This window comes from Heloderma suspectum, chromosome 1, assembly GCF_057233095.1.
Source record: "Heloderma suspectum isolate Gila_16-S chromosome 1, 16-S_ref, whole genome shotgun sequence".
NCBI classification, from domain to species: domain Eukaryota; kingdom Metazoa; phylum Chordata; class Lepidosauria; order Squamata; family Helodermatidae; genus Heloderma; species Heloderma suspectum.
This window is the reverse complement of record NC_139458.1, coordinates 52512093-52527619: the sequence shown is the minus strand read 5'-3', so window position 1 is coordinate 52527619 and position 15527 is coordinate 52512093. Positions and strand designations below refer to the sequence as shown.

Sequence of the window (15527 nt, the reverse complement as noted above, 5' to 3'; positions counted from 1 at the left end):
CCAATCATGCTGCATTCCATTCTCACTCAGCCACTCCCCCTTTCTTCCACTTGCCAAATATTCTTGCCCACACTCTGCCAAACCCTGCCTCACACTCGCCTGTCAATCATTCCACATACATACTAGCCACCATACATATATACACACCTTTACTGTTTACATATTGTGCATGTGGAATCGCCACACCGGGGTCATCCCATGAAGCTGATTGATGGGAGATTCAGGACAGATAAAAGGAAGTACTTCTTCACACAGCACATAGTTAAACTATGGAACTCGCTACCACAGGATGTAGTGATGGACACCAATATGGATGGCTTTCAAAGGGGTTAGACAAATCCATGGAGGGGAAGGCTATCAGTGGCTACTAGACTTGATGGCTGTGCTACCTCCAGAACCAGAGGCAGAGAGCCTGTGTACAGCAGTTGCTGGGGAACATGGGTGGGAGGGTGCTGTTGCGCTCATGTCTTGCTTGTGGGTTCCTGGTCAACAGCTGGTTGGTCACTGTGTGAACAGAATGCTGCACTAGATGGACCCTTGTTCTGATCCAACATGGCTCTTCCTATGTTCTTAACTCTCTTAGAAGTGCCTAAAACCTAGCAACTTAATAGCAACATTGGCCTCTTCTGGATGCATTTGTCTGTAATAGGAAGCAAGGTCATAGCTGAATCCAATCATGATAGCACAGGCCTATTTCACTTGAAGTAAAGGCATTTACCCTTATTTTTGGAATCTGAAGCCTCTTCCACCTCGCATCCAAGCGAAAATGTTAGTGGCAGCATAGAGGAAGATGAGGGACCTTTTCTCGATTTTCATAGGCATCGGAGGGAGAAAATGTGCCATGTCCCATGTTCCAGTTATGGTTAGGTGAACAGAAGTGATGCTTGGTGTTTACAAAGATCACCAAAGGGATGTAAGGGAGGGCAACGACAATGGGAGAAAATACACAGCAAATATGACACCAAGGATAAAAGAGTCCTTTGTGGCACCTTTAAAAAGATTCAAGAAATTGAGGCTGCAAACCTAAGCATGCTTGCTGGGGCATAAGCCCCAGTGGGTTGTATCCAGTGCAGTGTAAGCTGAGGACTGCCTGTGTGAACGGTCCTTCCAGCTCCTTCCCCCTTCCCCCCCCCCCGTGACCCAGCAAAGCTGCACCAGAGGCTTCAGGGACCCTAAGAAAAGACCTGGAATGTGGTGCGAGGGGCCACAGTGGGAGGGAGGAGCTGCCCCAAATGGAGCAGGGACAGCTTGTGTGAGCAGCAAGCTGCTTCTGCCTAATTTGGGGCAATTCCCTTCGACAGTTGTGGCAAGCTGCTTGTGTCACAATTTAGGCAATGTCCTCTGACCGTCAGAAGAAGTTTTCCAAAGGTGCAGGCAGCTGTAGCTTGGAGTAGGGGGGATAGTAAAGCCCCCTTACTTATTTGTTCACACAGTATTGGCTACAACACTTGAGCTCAATCAGAGTCCTGAGTAAATATGGTTAGGATTTCATTGTTGTGACATGGTGGACAGGAGCCCACTTCTTCCAATGTATCTCTTCACGAAAACATGTGCCACAATAAACTCTTAGGTTCCACAATATGTTTTAAAGATTGCATTCAGTACCTGTTAGTTAAAGACTAACTTTTTCAGTCTCTGTTCACAATCTTCCTTCCACAGTTACATTTCTTCCCCTTTTATTTTTTTACTTACAATATTTCTAGTTCGCCTTTCAGGACAGGAGCCTTTCCAAGGTGGCATACAACAATTGAATTCCTATAATAAAAACCAATGTGGTAGAAAAACGGCAAAAGTTAAAAACAAATGAACAAAAACCCTCATTCCCCCTAAACTTTGACATAAACTATATTGTGAGGAGTAAAACACCTGTTAGCATTCAACTCACAAATTCCCCCCAAACCAAGCAAACGACTACCTAACCCTTTTGAGATTTGGTTTGCTGAAAACCTATGCAGTATATTGAAAAGGGAGAGTGACTGCTGCTAAGTATCACTATTTATTCTCACAGGCAAGCTGGCATCCCTTCATGTTGTATTTATTCACTGTAATATGATTTTGGTATTCACTGTTTGGACTCACTGGGTTGGATCCAGACCTAGTCATGCTTAGAGTAGACCTACTGAAATCAATAGGATAAGTTAGTCATGACTAACATCAGTCTCACTGATTCCAGTGGGTCTACTCTATTCAAGACTGCATCTGGGTTCAACCCAATGGCCTTCCCCTGCCTGTAGTTCTACATTTTGTAGAGTTGCTAAGTATTCTGTGTGCTTTCAAATGAGGTTTTGAAAATTATCACATGTAATGCAAACATCTGTCGCTTTGCTTATAAACCTTCACTGAAGATAAAAGACTATCAAGAATTATAAAGCTTAAATTTAGATTGGCCAGCATTACTACAGATAAGATGAGCAAAAACATAACAAATTTTTCATTAAAAACCAGTTCATGTCCCCCCACCTCCAGGGAGACACATCAGAGATGAGGATCAAAGATTTCACCTGCATCTCTAATAGACTATTTTCCTGAGAATGATGTTTATTGGCTCATTATTGCCAAAAGTGGCCTTAACTTTAGCATGATGGATGATTAAAAGGTAAAACAAATGCTTTTAAAGTATAATATTTTAACAGCAAGGGTGTGTGTGTGTGTGTGTGTGTGTCTGTGCACGCACATGGATGCTTGTCTAATTTTACAATTCTAAATTTATCATATCAGCACTAATACCTGAATAAATTTGGGTGACAGAGAGGATTTCTGTTTAATTAAAGGGTGTCTAGAGGCATGACCCTGGTCCAGATAAAAAGGAAATTTAGATAATTACAATTTGGATAATTGATGAGAGCATATATAATAAAGAGTGTGATCTGCCAAGTGTCACAGTAACAAAAGAATATAGATACACATATAGATTACGGAAGGGTTTACTCTCCGCTCTTTATGCCAGTTTAGACAACCTAAGTACTAGTTTGTCTGACTAAAACTCCACCAGCCCCTGTGTTTGGAAATTATGTAATAAATCCATATAGGTTGTAATGATATCCTGAACCCCTGTATTTAAACTAACCTGAATTACAATGAGAGATAAACAGAATATTTACTCATCCCTTATGAGCTGCTGCTGATATGTAAATTTATTCTTCTACTTTGCACAAATATACTTTTGAGCTACTGCTTAAACACTTCAAGGTCCTTAGCCAAACAGTTTTAATGATGCCTCCAATATTATGAAAGTGTGACATTTGATGAATACCTTGTGCAGTTGTGATACTGCAAGAAAATGTAAACAACACACAAAGAGAGCCCCCTGCATTTAAGTCATCATGTAACACCTAGATAATTTATAATTTTACTGTTTATATCCATCTTGACATTTTTTTTTTTATCTGCCAAAGGCAGGTTTCATTTGGACTCTTAATCTGAGATTTATTTGGATCTGGAAGTCATAGCTAGAGTTCCCACAGGAAATGGTCCATCTACCAACAGATTAAATGGCAGTCCTGCAGTTGTTAAGGGAGCTCTGCATTTAACACACATGCATCCTCACTCAGTCAGCACTGTGGAGAAAAATTAAAGTAGTAACCCAGGTTTAGGAACAATGTAGCTAAAAAGTCCCATATTTGCTGAATGACAAAGGGTTATATAGCAGCATTTTCATTTTATTATTCGTGCTTGAATTTCTTGTTTGCTTTGTTGAGTCTGCTGACGAATACTAATAAATGCCTGCAACAATCCAGGCGGGAGATGCCTGGCAACAAAGCTATGCGGTGGACCTCCCTGATCTTCTCCAGTTCACAACCTGACCTTTTGAAAAATTGCCTGGGCTAAGCTGCAGAATTTGGGTGTAATGGTTATTGTTAACTCCAGCTTTAGGATTTATTAATTTGTGTGATCAAGACTTACCTATACTTCAAAGTTTCAAAAGACCAAACACAATCATCCGTCCATTAGAACCAACATTGTGTTTCATTGAATTTGCCCTCCCTCTTTTGACTATCTGTCTAGCAATACTGCTGTTTTGATTGTATGTGTGCAGAATCTCAAAAATGCCTTTTAAAGCACAGGCAAAAAGATCTGTACAAGTAAAATTGAATTCTTCCTGCAATCTAATGCTGGAAAATAATATCATGTTAATGAATTGCAAAAATTTAAGCAAATACCTAAGGAAGCCAGTGATATTTACATAGTGAGTGCTTAATGATCACAGTTGACATTGAGTACTAAAATTATGATTAACTAGCTTTGAGAATAGGTTATGCAATGCCGTATCAAACAAACTGTGTGGGAGCGGGGGACCACACTGAACTTAGGCTGCGGTTCTATGCATACCTACTTTAGAGTAAGCCCTACTGAATATGATGGGACTTACTTCTGAGTAAGCATGCATAAGATTGCACTAAGATTTCTTGAACAGGAGAAATAAAATTGCTGAACTATCTGATATCTTAGGGAAGGGGTGCACAATCTATGCACACACAGCCCCAAGTCCTTTACTGCAGCCCCCCAAGGGTGCCCTGACCCAGCCACCATGACCAAATTCCCCATTCCCCATCCCTGAGGCAGCATCACATCCATTATTTTTTTATTATTATTTTTTTATTGCTCGCTCTGCCTTTCCAACAAAACATGGTACTCAAGGCACTCACATGCAGCCTTTGGGGCCAGAAAGGTTGTACACCCCAGTTTGGGGGGATTCTTAAAATTGCCTTTCTACTAGAACTTCAGGGGCTACTAAACTCTTCATTTTGTGTTTGTAATGTGGTTTCCATTATTATTATTATTATTATTATTATTATTATTAATAATACATTGCTATTCGCATACGCTATGCTTTACAGAGAAACATAAGCAACAAAGGCAGGTCCCTGCTCCCAGGAGCTTACACTCTAGTTTTCAACAAACAAGCTGGGGAGGAAGAGGAGAAGCAAAGATAGCAAGAATGAGTGTGATCCAGTGCATTTACAAGTATTTACAATTAATTTCAGTTGTGGATGACCAGGATTCAAAGCAAGCATGGGCAAAATGTACAAGTGCCCAAAGGAGGACATCAGAGAGACACTATTCTGACTTCTTGTCAGGCAATGATTCAGAATCAATTTGAAATGTTCATTTGGGGAAAAGGCAGTGGTACAGCCTTCTCAAGGTTCTGCATCAGCTCCAAATTCAATGGGGTAATGGTTTATTTGAAAGCACCCCCTTGTCAAATTGCTTTGTACATATGAAGCTGTACATCAACTGAAGCTGATGTGATGGGTAGGTCGCTCTTGATGTAGGGACCTTTTCAAGCAAACAATCCTAGTTGTGCATTCTTGGGTGGGACAGGTTTAGAGGACGCAAAAAAACCTGACCCAGTTTGCATGATAGTGGCATGGTTAACAACCACAATGTACCGGCTAGATTCCCTAATTACCCTCGCTGATGCATCTTGCCATGTCATCCAAACCCAGGTGGAATGGCTTGTTTGAGGGAACAGCAATCCTCAGATAAATCCATGGGCTGCTTGGGGGTTATTTGAAGGTTGCCCCTCCCTCCCCACAACAAGCCATGCTCCCTGGGTTCAGATCACATGACAAGCTTCTCCAGTGAGGGTAATTAGGGAAATCCGGCCAAAATCTGGCCATGGCTTATTTCCTTTGCTGCGATCTTGTGAATCAGCCAATATGGGAGTTCCAGGAAAAGAGTTCCATCATAACTGAGCACTACATTCCCAGCTCTCCCTTGAATATTTTAACTAGCACTCGGTAGTCTCTGTACGGACTGTCAGGGTTGTTTTGACTTTATCGGTCTCTCCAAACTTGTTTCCAGTTTACAAAAAGAGCAGCGTTGTGGTACAGTGGACAGCGCCTTTGCTCATGCAAGCCCCTCCCCAATTTGGGATGTTTTCCTGTCTCCTGATGCAGCTCCCACACCACATCCTATACTGTTTCTGGGTCCTCACTCCCAACCCTTAAGAGCAGCTTTTCATGGGGTGAAGAGGCTGCAGCAGGAGGAAGGGAGGTGAGAATTCCCACACAGTGGGGCTGAATTCCACTCAGTTTCTCTGGAACCAACTCTATGAAATCGCATTCAGCAAAGAACAGGGTGGCCACTTCTGAATTGCCAAAAACAAGGAAATACATCACCAAAAAAGAGGGCAAAAGAGGATACAAATCTGCATAAAATGCACATATGCTAATTAATAGGTATAAATACCAATGTAGAACAAATTATTATAATTTAAATAGAAATACTCTAAATCTCACAATAATGTGGAAGACTGTATATTCAGTCTGTCCAGGTGCTAACTGTTGATCAGTAGCAGTACATATGATTCTTTATCTTTAAACTGGAATTGGGCAGGGCAGCCTTTCAAATAGACAATGCCTTCAGACAGAGAACTGCCCTCTGTGAAAGAGGACTCATGACCACCCTAGCACAAAATGGAGCCTACAGATGGCTTCCTGTCTTTCCATAGAATAAGATAACCTCTATACAGGTGCAACATGGCTGGCTGGGGAATGCTGGGAGTTGTAGGACTTTTTTCTGTCTGAACATGCATAGGATTGCACACAGAATTTGCTAAAACAACAAGTTTCATTCTTCTCTTTTTAATAATCAGGAGCACATCTAGCAATAATGTCTGAATGATTTAAGAAATCACAAATAGGAGATTTCTAAGTCAATTTTATATTTCTCTTAGTCTTCTGACACAATATATGTATCGATCATCCCTCTTCTACAGATTCTTGTATCTTATTATTACTTGGCTAAACCCGAGGCTTAGGTGATAACAGAGAGGGCTAAGACATGTTGAGTAGCAAGGGAGAAACATGGTGTACAAAACCCTTTTGTGACCGGGAAATCTTGCTAATCATTGATTAGCCGTGGAAAAATGACGCTTTACTAAGACTTAACTGTATTTGCCCTTAATAACTGAATAGTTCTGTGGTTGTCTGATATGGGAAATATTGCTGTCCTTCACTTCATTCACACACTAACAATGATAAAGCATGACAAAAATATTTCCTTTATGCAGCAGCTTTTTACTAGTGGGGCCCAAAGTCTGTGGTGGTGTCTTCTGCATGATTCTGTAAGGGTATATGTGTGTTTGTTTTGGTGGATCATAAAAGCCAAAAGAGCCTACATGGATACCTGACATGGAGAACAAGTGTTCACAATTAAGTCAAATGTCTTCCAAAATTGTTCTAAAATCTTACAGATTTATTATTTATTAACAATATTTCTGTACCACCTTATAAGTGACCATTCTCTGGGTGGCTAACAATAAAATTTTAAACCACATCAATTACAACAAGTAACAAATCAAACCATGTAAAACATAGGAAGATGGCTTATACTGAGTAGGACTTTTGGCGCATCTAGCTCAGTGTTGTTGACGTTTGACTGGGAGCGGCTCTCAAGGCTTACAGGCCGGTATCTTTCCTAGCCTTACCTAGAGATTTGAACCTACGATCTTTCCATGCAAAGCATCTTCTCTACCATTGATATACTGTATAGCACCTCCCTAAATGAACATAGGAAGCTGCTTTATACTGAGTCAGACTGTTGGTCCATCCAGCCCAGTATTGTCTACAGCAGGGGTGCAGAACCTCAGGCCTATGAGGGCCAAATCTGGCCCACCTGGGGTCCCAATCTGGCTCTCCGGGGATTCCCAGAAGGCCTTTCCCCCTTTCCCCAACTGCCAATCGTTTCGTGCTTTCCTGGCTTTTGCACAGTTTTTTCCACCATTCTAAAAGTACGAAATGACCTTTGCCCCCACCCTATTTTGCCTTTGGCCCCACCCACTACAAATGCAGCTCCCAAGAGCTTGTCCAAAACTGAATTCAGCCCACGTGCTGAAAGAGGCTCAACTCCCCTAGTCTACACTGATCACCAGAGGCTCGTTAGGGTTTTCGGACAGTGATCTTTACAGTGATGCCAGGGTTTGGACACTGGACCGTCTGCATGTGTGAGCTACTGCATCCTCCCCGCAACCTGCCACCCTCCAGGTGTGTGTACGGTACAGGTCCCATCATCCCCAGCCATCGTGGCCATTGGCATGCTGGCTGTGGATGCAACATATCTAGACAGTGCCAGGTTGGTGGAGGCAGCGCTACTGTAATCACTGATTATTTAGGAGCCAACAGAATAAAATGTATTATAAATGGATGTGAGATGCACATTTCATCTATAACAGGCCCTGAGGAACTCCAGTGTGAGGGAACAATTTCTTCTACCATACTAGGGCAGCATTAGCAGCAACTGAATGTGTGCCATTGTTATTCCTCCCTCAGGAAAAGGAGATCGCAGCAATTTCAAGTAGATTTTTGAGGAATTAAGTTCATTTGAGTATTCTTGGATTAGTCTCTGATTTATCTGCATTACACGCAGAGCACTGCCCTGGCATTATTTAATGTGCATCTTTAACGGCTGTTCTTAAGCTATCACTAGTGAATATACCAGTATTTCTGTGTATCTCTTTAATGGGTGAACAGTGAATTGCATTGAAATGTCCATAGTCAGAAAGGACACATGAATTCTTTGGAGTTGCGTCAGAATTTGCAGGGAATTTTTAGTGGAGCCTTTGTAATGTAATATATGGAACAGGATGCTTCATTTCCCCTAAGCATAAGTATGCCCATGGACAAGGAAGATATATACATACATATATTGTAGAGGTATGTCATGTGGAGTATTTTCCTAACCCATACCTGTGGGGTGGAGTTTAGGGGCAGGGTCACAACAGCAATCTTGGGCCTGAAGCTCAGCAACAGGCTAGAGGTGTCTGCTACCCTTTGTGTAGGAAGTAAGGGGCACTTGTTAACTGGACTGCAAGAGTCTCACACCCTTCTTTCAGTTTGTCAGAGAAATCTTTGTCCCTTTGCTAAGGGTGTTTCCAGCTTAGGCTTTTATCATGCAATCACCCTGCTTCAATGTTGGATTTTTATGGGGGTGGCACCTTGTTGTAACCCTTCCATGTTTTCCCACTGGGAGGGAAATCATTTAGGCCCACACCATACCCCTGATCCTCTTCCATTTTCCCTCTCTGACATTGGACCTCCAGTGTCAGAAGGGGAAGGAATGCAGATCTTTCCACAGGGACAGAGTGATGGGATCCAAGGTTGGCTCTCCTCCTCTCAGCTGAGAGCTCTATCTTTTACCTCAGAGAGGGAGATCCTATCTTTCCATAGCCCCTGAGACACTGTCCCCAGGAGCTGTAGGACTGCACTTTAGTGGTTTCTTTAAAATGCAACAACACTTTTTACCAGAACTGTAATAGCGCAGATGCTCTTAATCCCTTCTGGGAGCAATGTTATGAGACAATTGTGTTCAACAATAGATCGTACATTTGCATTCACGTTAACTGAGAAGTGAACTGAGGGCTTCCTCAGTGAACCGCTTCATGTTGCAGGTAGAAATTTGCATATTTGTTTTCCCAGGTTAAACAGAAAAATGAGTGCAACCTTCTTTATGTGCTGTCTTGCGACAGGCAAGGATTTTTATTCATTTATTTATTTCACATGGGGGAGCATTCAGTCATGCAACCATCTCTCTCCCATCCCACACATACACACAATCACCTGCTTTCTGAAGTGAAACAACCTTTAGAGAGCTGTACTATGTGATTCTACCCTTTCAGCTCAGTCCTATGCATGTTTTGTGTGTTTTTATTTTGCATGAACTCTAGTTTCAGTGGTGAGGGAAAAGCACTTAGTACATGTTCAGAGTTTCTCCATAACTTAGCCCATGATTTGAAAACAGACTCATTGACTGAATTCTGGTGAAGTCTTGGCACAAACGAAGCTATGGGGAGGAAGATACAATGAGAGCTTGTGCATAACAAGGAGAAGGTAGGAGAGTTGCACAAAAGAAGATATTTGTTTTTATGAAGAGTTGCTGAAGGATGGTAGGATGAGGAGGGATGGTTGCATGGAGGGGAATAGAATTGGTAGGGGGAAAATGTAAGTGCTCAGTAGTGAAAGAAAGGCATTCTGCATTTGCTCAGTGGAACTCTATATTTAAGAACACAAGAAGAGCCATGCTGCATCAGAGCAAGGTCCATCTAGTCCAGCATTCTGTTCACACGGTGGCCAACCACATGCCCATGGGAAACCCACAAGCAGGACATGAGTGCAATAGCACCTTCCCATGTTTCCCTGATGCTAACATTGGTGAAATATAAATACATGCTAGTAATTCTAAATTTGCAGGCATGTATATCCTTCAGAAACTTTTCAGGTTTCTTGCCTGGGGCACTCCTCTAATGACCTGTGCATTTTCATACAAATGTACCCAAAAATTATTGTGGGGGGTTAAGGGAAGGGAAAGCAAATCACTCCCTCCCCCAAATTGGAGAACTCCTCTTCCACATGAACTGCTGCATCTATCCTTCTGAAACTTTGCTGGTTTCTTACTTAGAGACAACTCTAGGCTGTCCCTAAGTAAGAATGGTCCTTGTGGACCATTTTCAGAACCATGGTCCACAAGGAAAATAGGGAGATAAGTATATTCTCTTCGGAGACCTCAAAATGTCAAGGCTACCCTTGCACAAAAAAACCTTTGGCTATCATTCTGAAATTTGGCAGACATGATCTCCTCTGATGGGGCAATGAATCTTGAAATTTTTATCCAATTCTTCCAAGTAATAAAAATATTATTGGCAGTTCCCTTTAAAAGAAATTCTAAATATAAATCCTGCACCTATTTTTCTGACATTGGGCAGGTGTACTCCCCTTCTAGAGGGCTACAATGCCTGAAATTATCCAGTTCTGACCAAGAGAAAAAAGTTACATTTTTTTCTAATTTCCCATAGTAGACAACAGGAAGCATAAAGATTCATTTTTCCAAACCTTGACTCAGGTTTGCTGCTGTGCTGAAGTGGTCCAACTACAAATTGGCCTGAGCAGAAGTGGGATGTTTTCCAAAATGCTGAATTGGGGTCTGAGTTGAAGTGGGGTGGGGGGGTCAGTGTATACTTCTTATGTATGTATTATGCACGTATGTAATCTATACAAACATGAAGCACACCGTATGCACACACCACGCACACACATGCACATATATTAGAGGTGAGCTTAGACTGGGATATATAATACATATGCAAATTTGTGTTATGGGCCTATGCCCTGGATCTTTTAAGAACCTAGCAACACCCCTGGATAATAATTTAATACAACTTAGAATCAGAGAATAGTAGGGTTGTGGAAGGGGCCCATAAGGCCATCGAGTCCAACCCCTGCTCAATGCAGGAATCCAAGGCAGAGCATCCCTGACAGATGGCCGTCCAGCCTGGTCTTGAATGGCTCCAGTGTGGGAGAGCCCAACTTAATAATGACACTTCTGGCACAAGCAAGCATATGCCAGTTTAAGTGCCAGGGTTTCCACAGCATAGAAAGCCAACTTTCGGGATAGTGACCTCCTAACTGTCACCTTAAACACCTTCTGATTAGGATCTCTAATCCCCTGTGTGGCTTGACAGTTTTTACCTTTTGTTTTATTCTTTGAGAAAGGAGAATTTACACATGGCTAGCACAAAAGCCACTAGACCCAACTGTCTGAAATTTGGCAGGTTCAGTCAGCTCCATAGGGGCTGCCAGGTCCCCAGATTCCATGAACATATGTGGAAGCACAAAAAAATGATAGCTCTTTGATTTGACACATTTTCTGGAAAAAATCAAATTTTACCTGTGGCTAGCACAAAAGCCACTAGATCTAACTGTCTTAAATTTGGCAGATTCAGTCAGCTCTATAAGGGCTGCCAGGTCCCCAAACTCTATGCAATTATGTGAACCACAAAAAAAGTATAGCTCTTTGCTTTGACAGATTTTCTTGAAAATAGCAAATTTTACCTGTGACTAGCACCAAAACCACTGGACCTAATTACCTGAAATTGGGCAGGTTCAATTAGCTCCATGGGGGCTACCAGGCCTCCAAAGTTCATGTATTTATCATGCAAACTAAAAATGTTATGCCCGTTTCTGTTTTCCAATGCAAGTCAATGGGAAAATGTAAAAAAAAAAAAGGCAATTAGGACAGCTCAAAAAGATCCGGGGCCCATGCCCAGGTAGGCTATTTCTTAACGACATGTGACTAAATATATATTCTTTAGTTAAACTGTAAAATGTTTCTGTTTTCCCAGCAGAAACTTTCAACATGGAGAAGAATTCTGAGCAAAAGAGAGATATCTCTTTCACCAGTTACCTGAATTTTCAAAGTTCTTCAGAACCTTCACAACCAAAAAGAGAACAGGCCGCTCAGACAAATATTGAACAAATAAAGCCTCCAGATCAACCAACAACCAGCTTAAGTGTTGCGCGAACTGCTTGTGCCCAAACTTTGTATCTAAATAATCTTACTGTCTCTTGCACTGATGAAAGGTTATGGTAAGCATGCTGTTCCATCTAGACTTTTAAAAATTCAGTTTGTTTTATTATCATGGGGGAGGTTTTTTTTTTTTTAAGCTAACAAGAAATCAGTGATCAGTTACAGTGGGTTAATGGGATGAGACTGGTATAAGTATTTGTACAGTGGTTGAGACTATTTGAAGAGTAGGAAAAGGGGTACCCTTTTCTTAGCTAATATATTTCTTAATGACAAAACATCTGGAGGGTGCCAGGTTGCCTACCCCTGTTCTATTGTTATTAATATTAATATTTATTAGATTATTATTACTTCTTAGATATCTTAGGCTCCTTACTCAAAAAAAAAAAAAGACTCAAAGCAACTTAGAACAAAATTAAAACATGCAGCATTTAAAACAGCTAAAAACAACTACCACCACCCAGTATTCTAGAGACTACATTACACTTTTCTATTTACAGACAACACCATTTTCTTCACAGTGCCACTTGTAGCCATCACCATTATCCAAGTTCTGGTCTTAACCCTTTTGTGGGGCTTCCCACTGATGCTTTTATTGTGCAGTCATCCTGCCTCAAATATGAAACTGTTTCAGGCAATCCAGACAATGGCACCTTCCATTTGTAATCCTCCTGTGTTATCCCACTATTTTCTTCTGTCTTTTCTCTTGTCTTGCCACAGAGAATTTTGCTGTAGAAGGAAAGTTAGAATAGCAGCACAATGCCTTTTGATTGGTAACACTAAGAGTTGCCCATCCTTCCAGTGGATCAGCTTCCTTGGATGAAGTCTAGCATCCAAAAGTGAACATAGCACCCCTAGTACCCAGTGATGTGAGGTGGAATATTTTCCAGTACTGTTTTTCCATGGAAAACTTTCTACTCTTAGAAATGCACTGTTCCATAAAATAAATTAATAACATAGGTGGTATCTAATATTTCCATTCTGTGAGTAGGCAGCCCTGCTGTTTCCCTTCTGGAGCCCACTGCTTGCGGAATGGAGATCTAGCATTTCCTGGGACAAGGCCAGAAATGAATGGAAACGCTCATTTCTAGAATGGGGCAGCTCAGCAGAGCTCCCTTATGAGAGCTCTGCCGGCCTGCCCCAATCCAGAAATTAGTGTTTCTGCTCATTTTGGGTTGCCTTGGAAGTGCTAAATCTCTGTTCTGCAAGCATTTAGGTGCCACTTGTGGAAGGGAACTGGCAGGGCTGGCCGCTCAAGGTGGCCTCCGTTGGATTCTGTCCAATATGATCAAAATGCAAGTCAAATTGGGCAACAGGTGGATACAATAACAGTAAAATCTTAAATCAAAGTTGTAATTAACCTTTTTTCCCTCAGGTGACTATCCCTGGGAAGCACATATATTTCTGCACACACCTTTTCAGCCATGCTAAAATTCTTATGGTAACATGTCCATGTCAAATATTCCAACAAAAATAATTTCCAGTAAAGCTCTGAATTTGTTTAAATAGAACATTCAGCTGCATTAATTGCACTTTATGGAATTTATTTTTCCTAGTCAGTTATTTCCGTTCAACTACGCTTGGCTAATGGGGGAAAATATACAGCATGTAAAATTAAATGGCATACTTTTAAAGTTTTGTTTACTAAATGTAAATCAAATAAACGTTCTAAATTTGTCTCTATCAATTTAGGACAGTGGAAATTGTTCACTGCCACATCACTGCCACTGTGTAGTAAAAGCCACTTCTGTGTGGGAAATTTGTGTAAATCCCACGTGTACATTGTCATGTTTGAGGAATGTTTATGTGTCTGTTTCAATCGATGCAGTAGTATTACCCCATTCCATTCTTGGTACAGAAAGCCAATTTAAGGTTCTCTTAGGTGGAACTTCTTTCCCTCTTAAATATTTGTATAATCCCCATTCCTTGTCAAACTATATTTTAGGGCTAAGCGCAACCATAAGAGGGAAAGAGGCTTTAAAGAGTGAACATCATTTTCCATTCTTCAACTCAGAAGATGGGGCATTGTGTGTTACTGTTGCAGCACACTATAAAATAAAATAATGCATGCTCCTAAATTCACCTTCAGACTTGAATTCAAAACCAGGTTCTTAAAGTGAGTTTAGAAGCATTTCATTTTGACCAGGAATTGTGACTTGGATAAGGGAAATTCATAGAAAGGGGAAGGCTGTGTGCAGTCGTGCAAGCTGCTACCTGGTCCCGTTGCACGTCTACACTGGCCTTTAATCCGAGCATCTGTCTGATTTTTATTTTCACTCCAGGTTAATTCTCGCTTTCTTCTAAGCTTTTCCTTTTCAGTAGGCTTCATATCCTTTCATTTCTATCTATATTTGGACATTTATAGCAAATGACTGATATGTATTTTTGTTTCTAAAACAGTGTTACTAATTTAAATTTAAGAGGTCATGTCTGCATTGTACTACTTCAAAGTTTTTTTAAAAAAAATCTTCCAAGATACAACTATGAACATATGAAGCTGCCTTCTACAGATTGAGGTCATTGATCTATCTGACACAGAACTGCCTTTAGAGTCTTGCATAGAGATCTTTCCTTTTAACTGAAGATGCCAATGAATGAACTTGGGACCTTCTACATGTAAAGCATGTGTTTTACCATTCAGCTATAGCCCCTCCCTGATTGTAGCAAATGTCTGGTTGAATGAGAGATCCTTTGTTGAACTGAGCAATGACATTCTTCTTTCATTTTATTATAGTTCTACTGAAAAGCAAGGAGGAAAAGTTATGTCTGATTATATGAATCCTTTTCATGATACTGCAGACCTAGATAAGAAAAAGGATATTGCATTCCTCTTAAAAGAATTGGACGTTTTAAGAGCAAACAATAAAAAGGTACAATAGAAATATTCTAGAGCAGTCTATTAACCTACTCTTATTTTACTTTTATTGTTTATTTTGATTGACAAGATATAGTTTTCTTTTGTTGCAGGAATACCACTTCATGATTTGATGTATGATTTATTAATCTTTGGATATTCTTCTTGTCTGCCTTGATTTTTTTGGTGTTTTTTTAATCAGTGGCATCACAGATACGGCACATCTGCATCATCTAGACACTTGTGCAGATCTTTCTGACCCAAGGCTCCTGGAAATTTGGAAAGGCGGAACTTGTTCAGAACCTGCTGGGATTTAATTAAACACTCTGAATAACCTCAGTACGCTTTGGATTAAGACTGATCAGGAAATACC

The 15527-nt window shown here is 40.9% G+C and overlaps 1 protein-coding gene and 1 long non-coding RNA gene across 19 annotated transcripts in view; one reads left to right on the top strand and one right to left on the bottom strand.

The window, feature by feature from the left end:
* The window catches only part of MIPOL1 (mirror-image polydactyly 1), a 305293-nt gene that overhangs the window by 74517 nt on the left and 215249 nt on the right, over positions 1-15527 (top strand). For 12 of the 18 annotated variants that reach the window (XM_084843223.1, XM_084843148.1, XM_084843254.1 and 9 more), the window contains 2 exons: positions 12119-12362; positions 15035-15170. In XM_084843223.1, coding sequence (XP_084699349.1) covers positions 12133-12362; positions 15035-15170 — 366 coding nt within the window. In that variant the 5' untranslated portion in view covers positions 12119-12132. The remainder of the gene's footprint in view (positions 1-12118; positions 12363-15034; positions 15171-15527) is intronic. The other 6 variants (XM_084843264.1, XM_084843280.1, XM_084843184.1 and 3 more) reach the window with 1 other exon arrangement.
* LOC146357238 (uncharacterized) overlaps positions 1-15527 on the bottom strand; it is an 89668-nt gene that overhangs the window by 62323 nt on the left and 11818 nt on the right. Inside the window, exon 2 of the long non-coding RNA XR_014789072.1 lies at positions 1693-1755. This is a non-coding gene — a long non-coding RNA (uncharacterized LOC146357238). The remainder of the gene's footprint in view (positions 1-1692; positions 1756-15527) is intronic.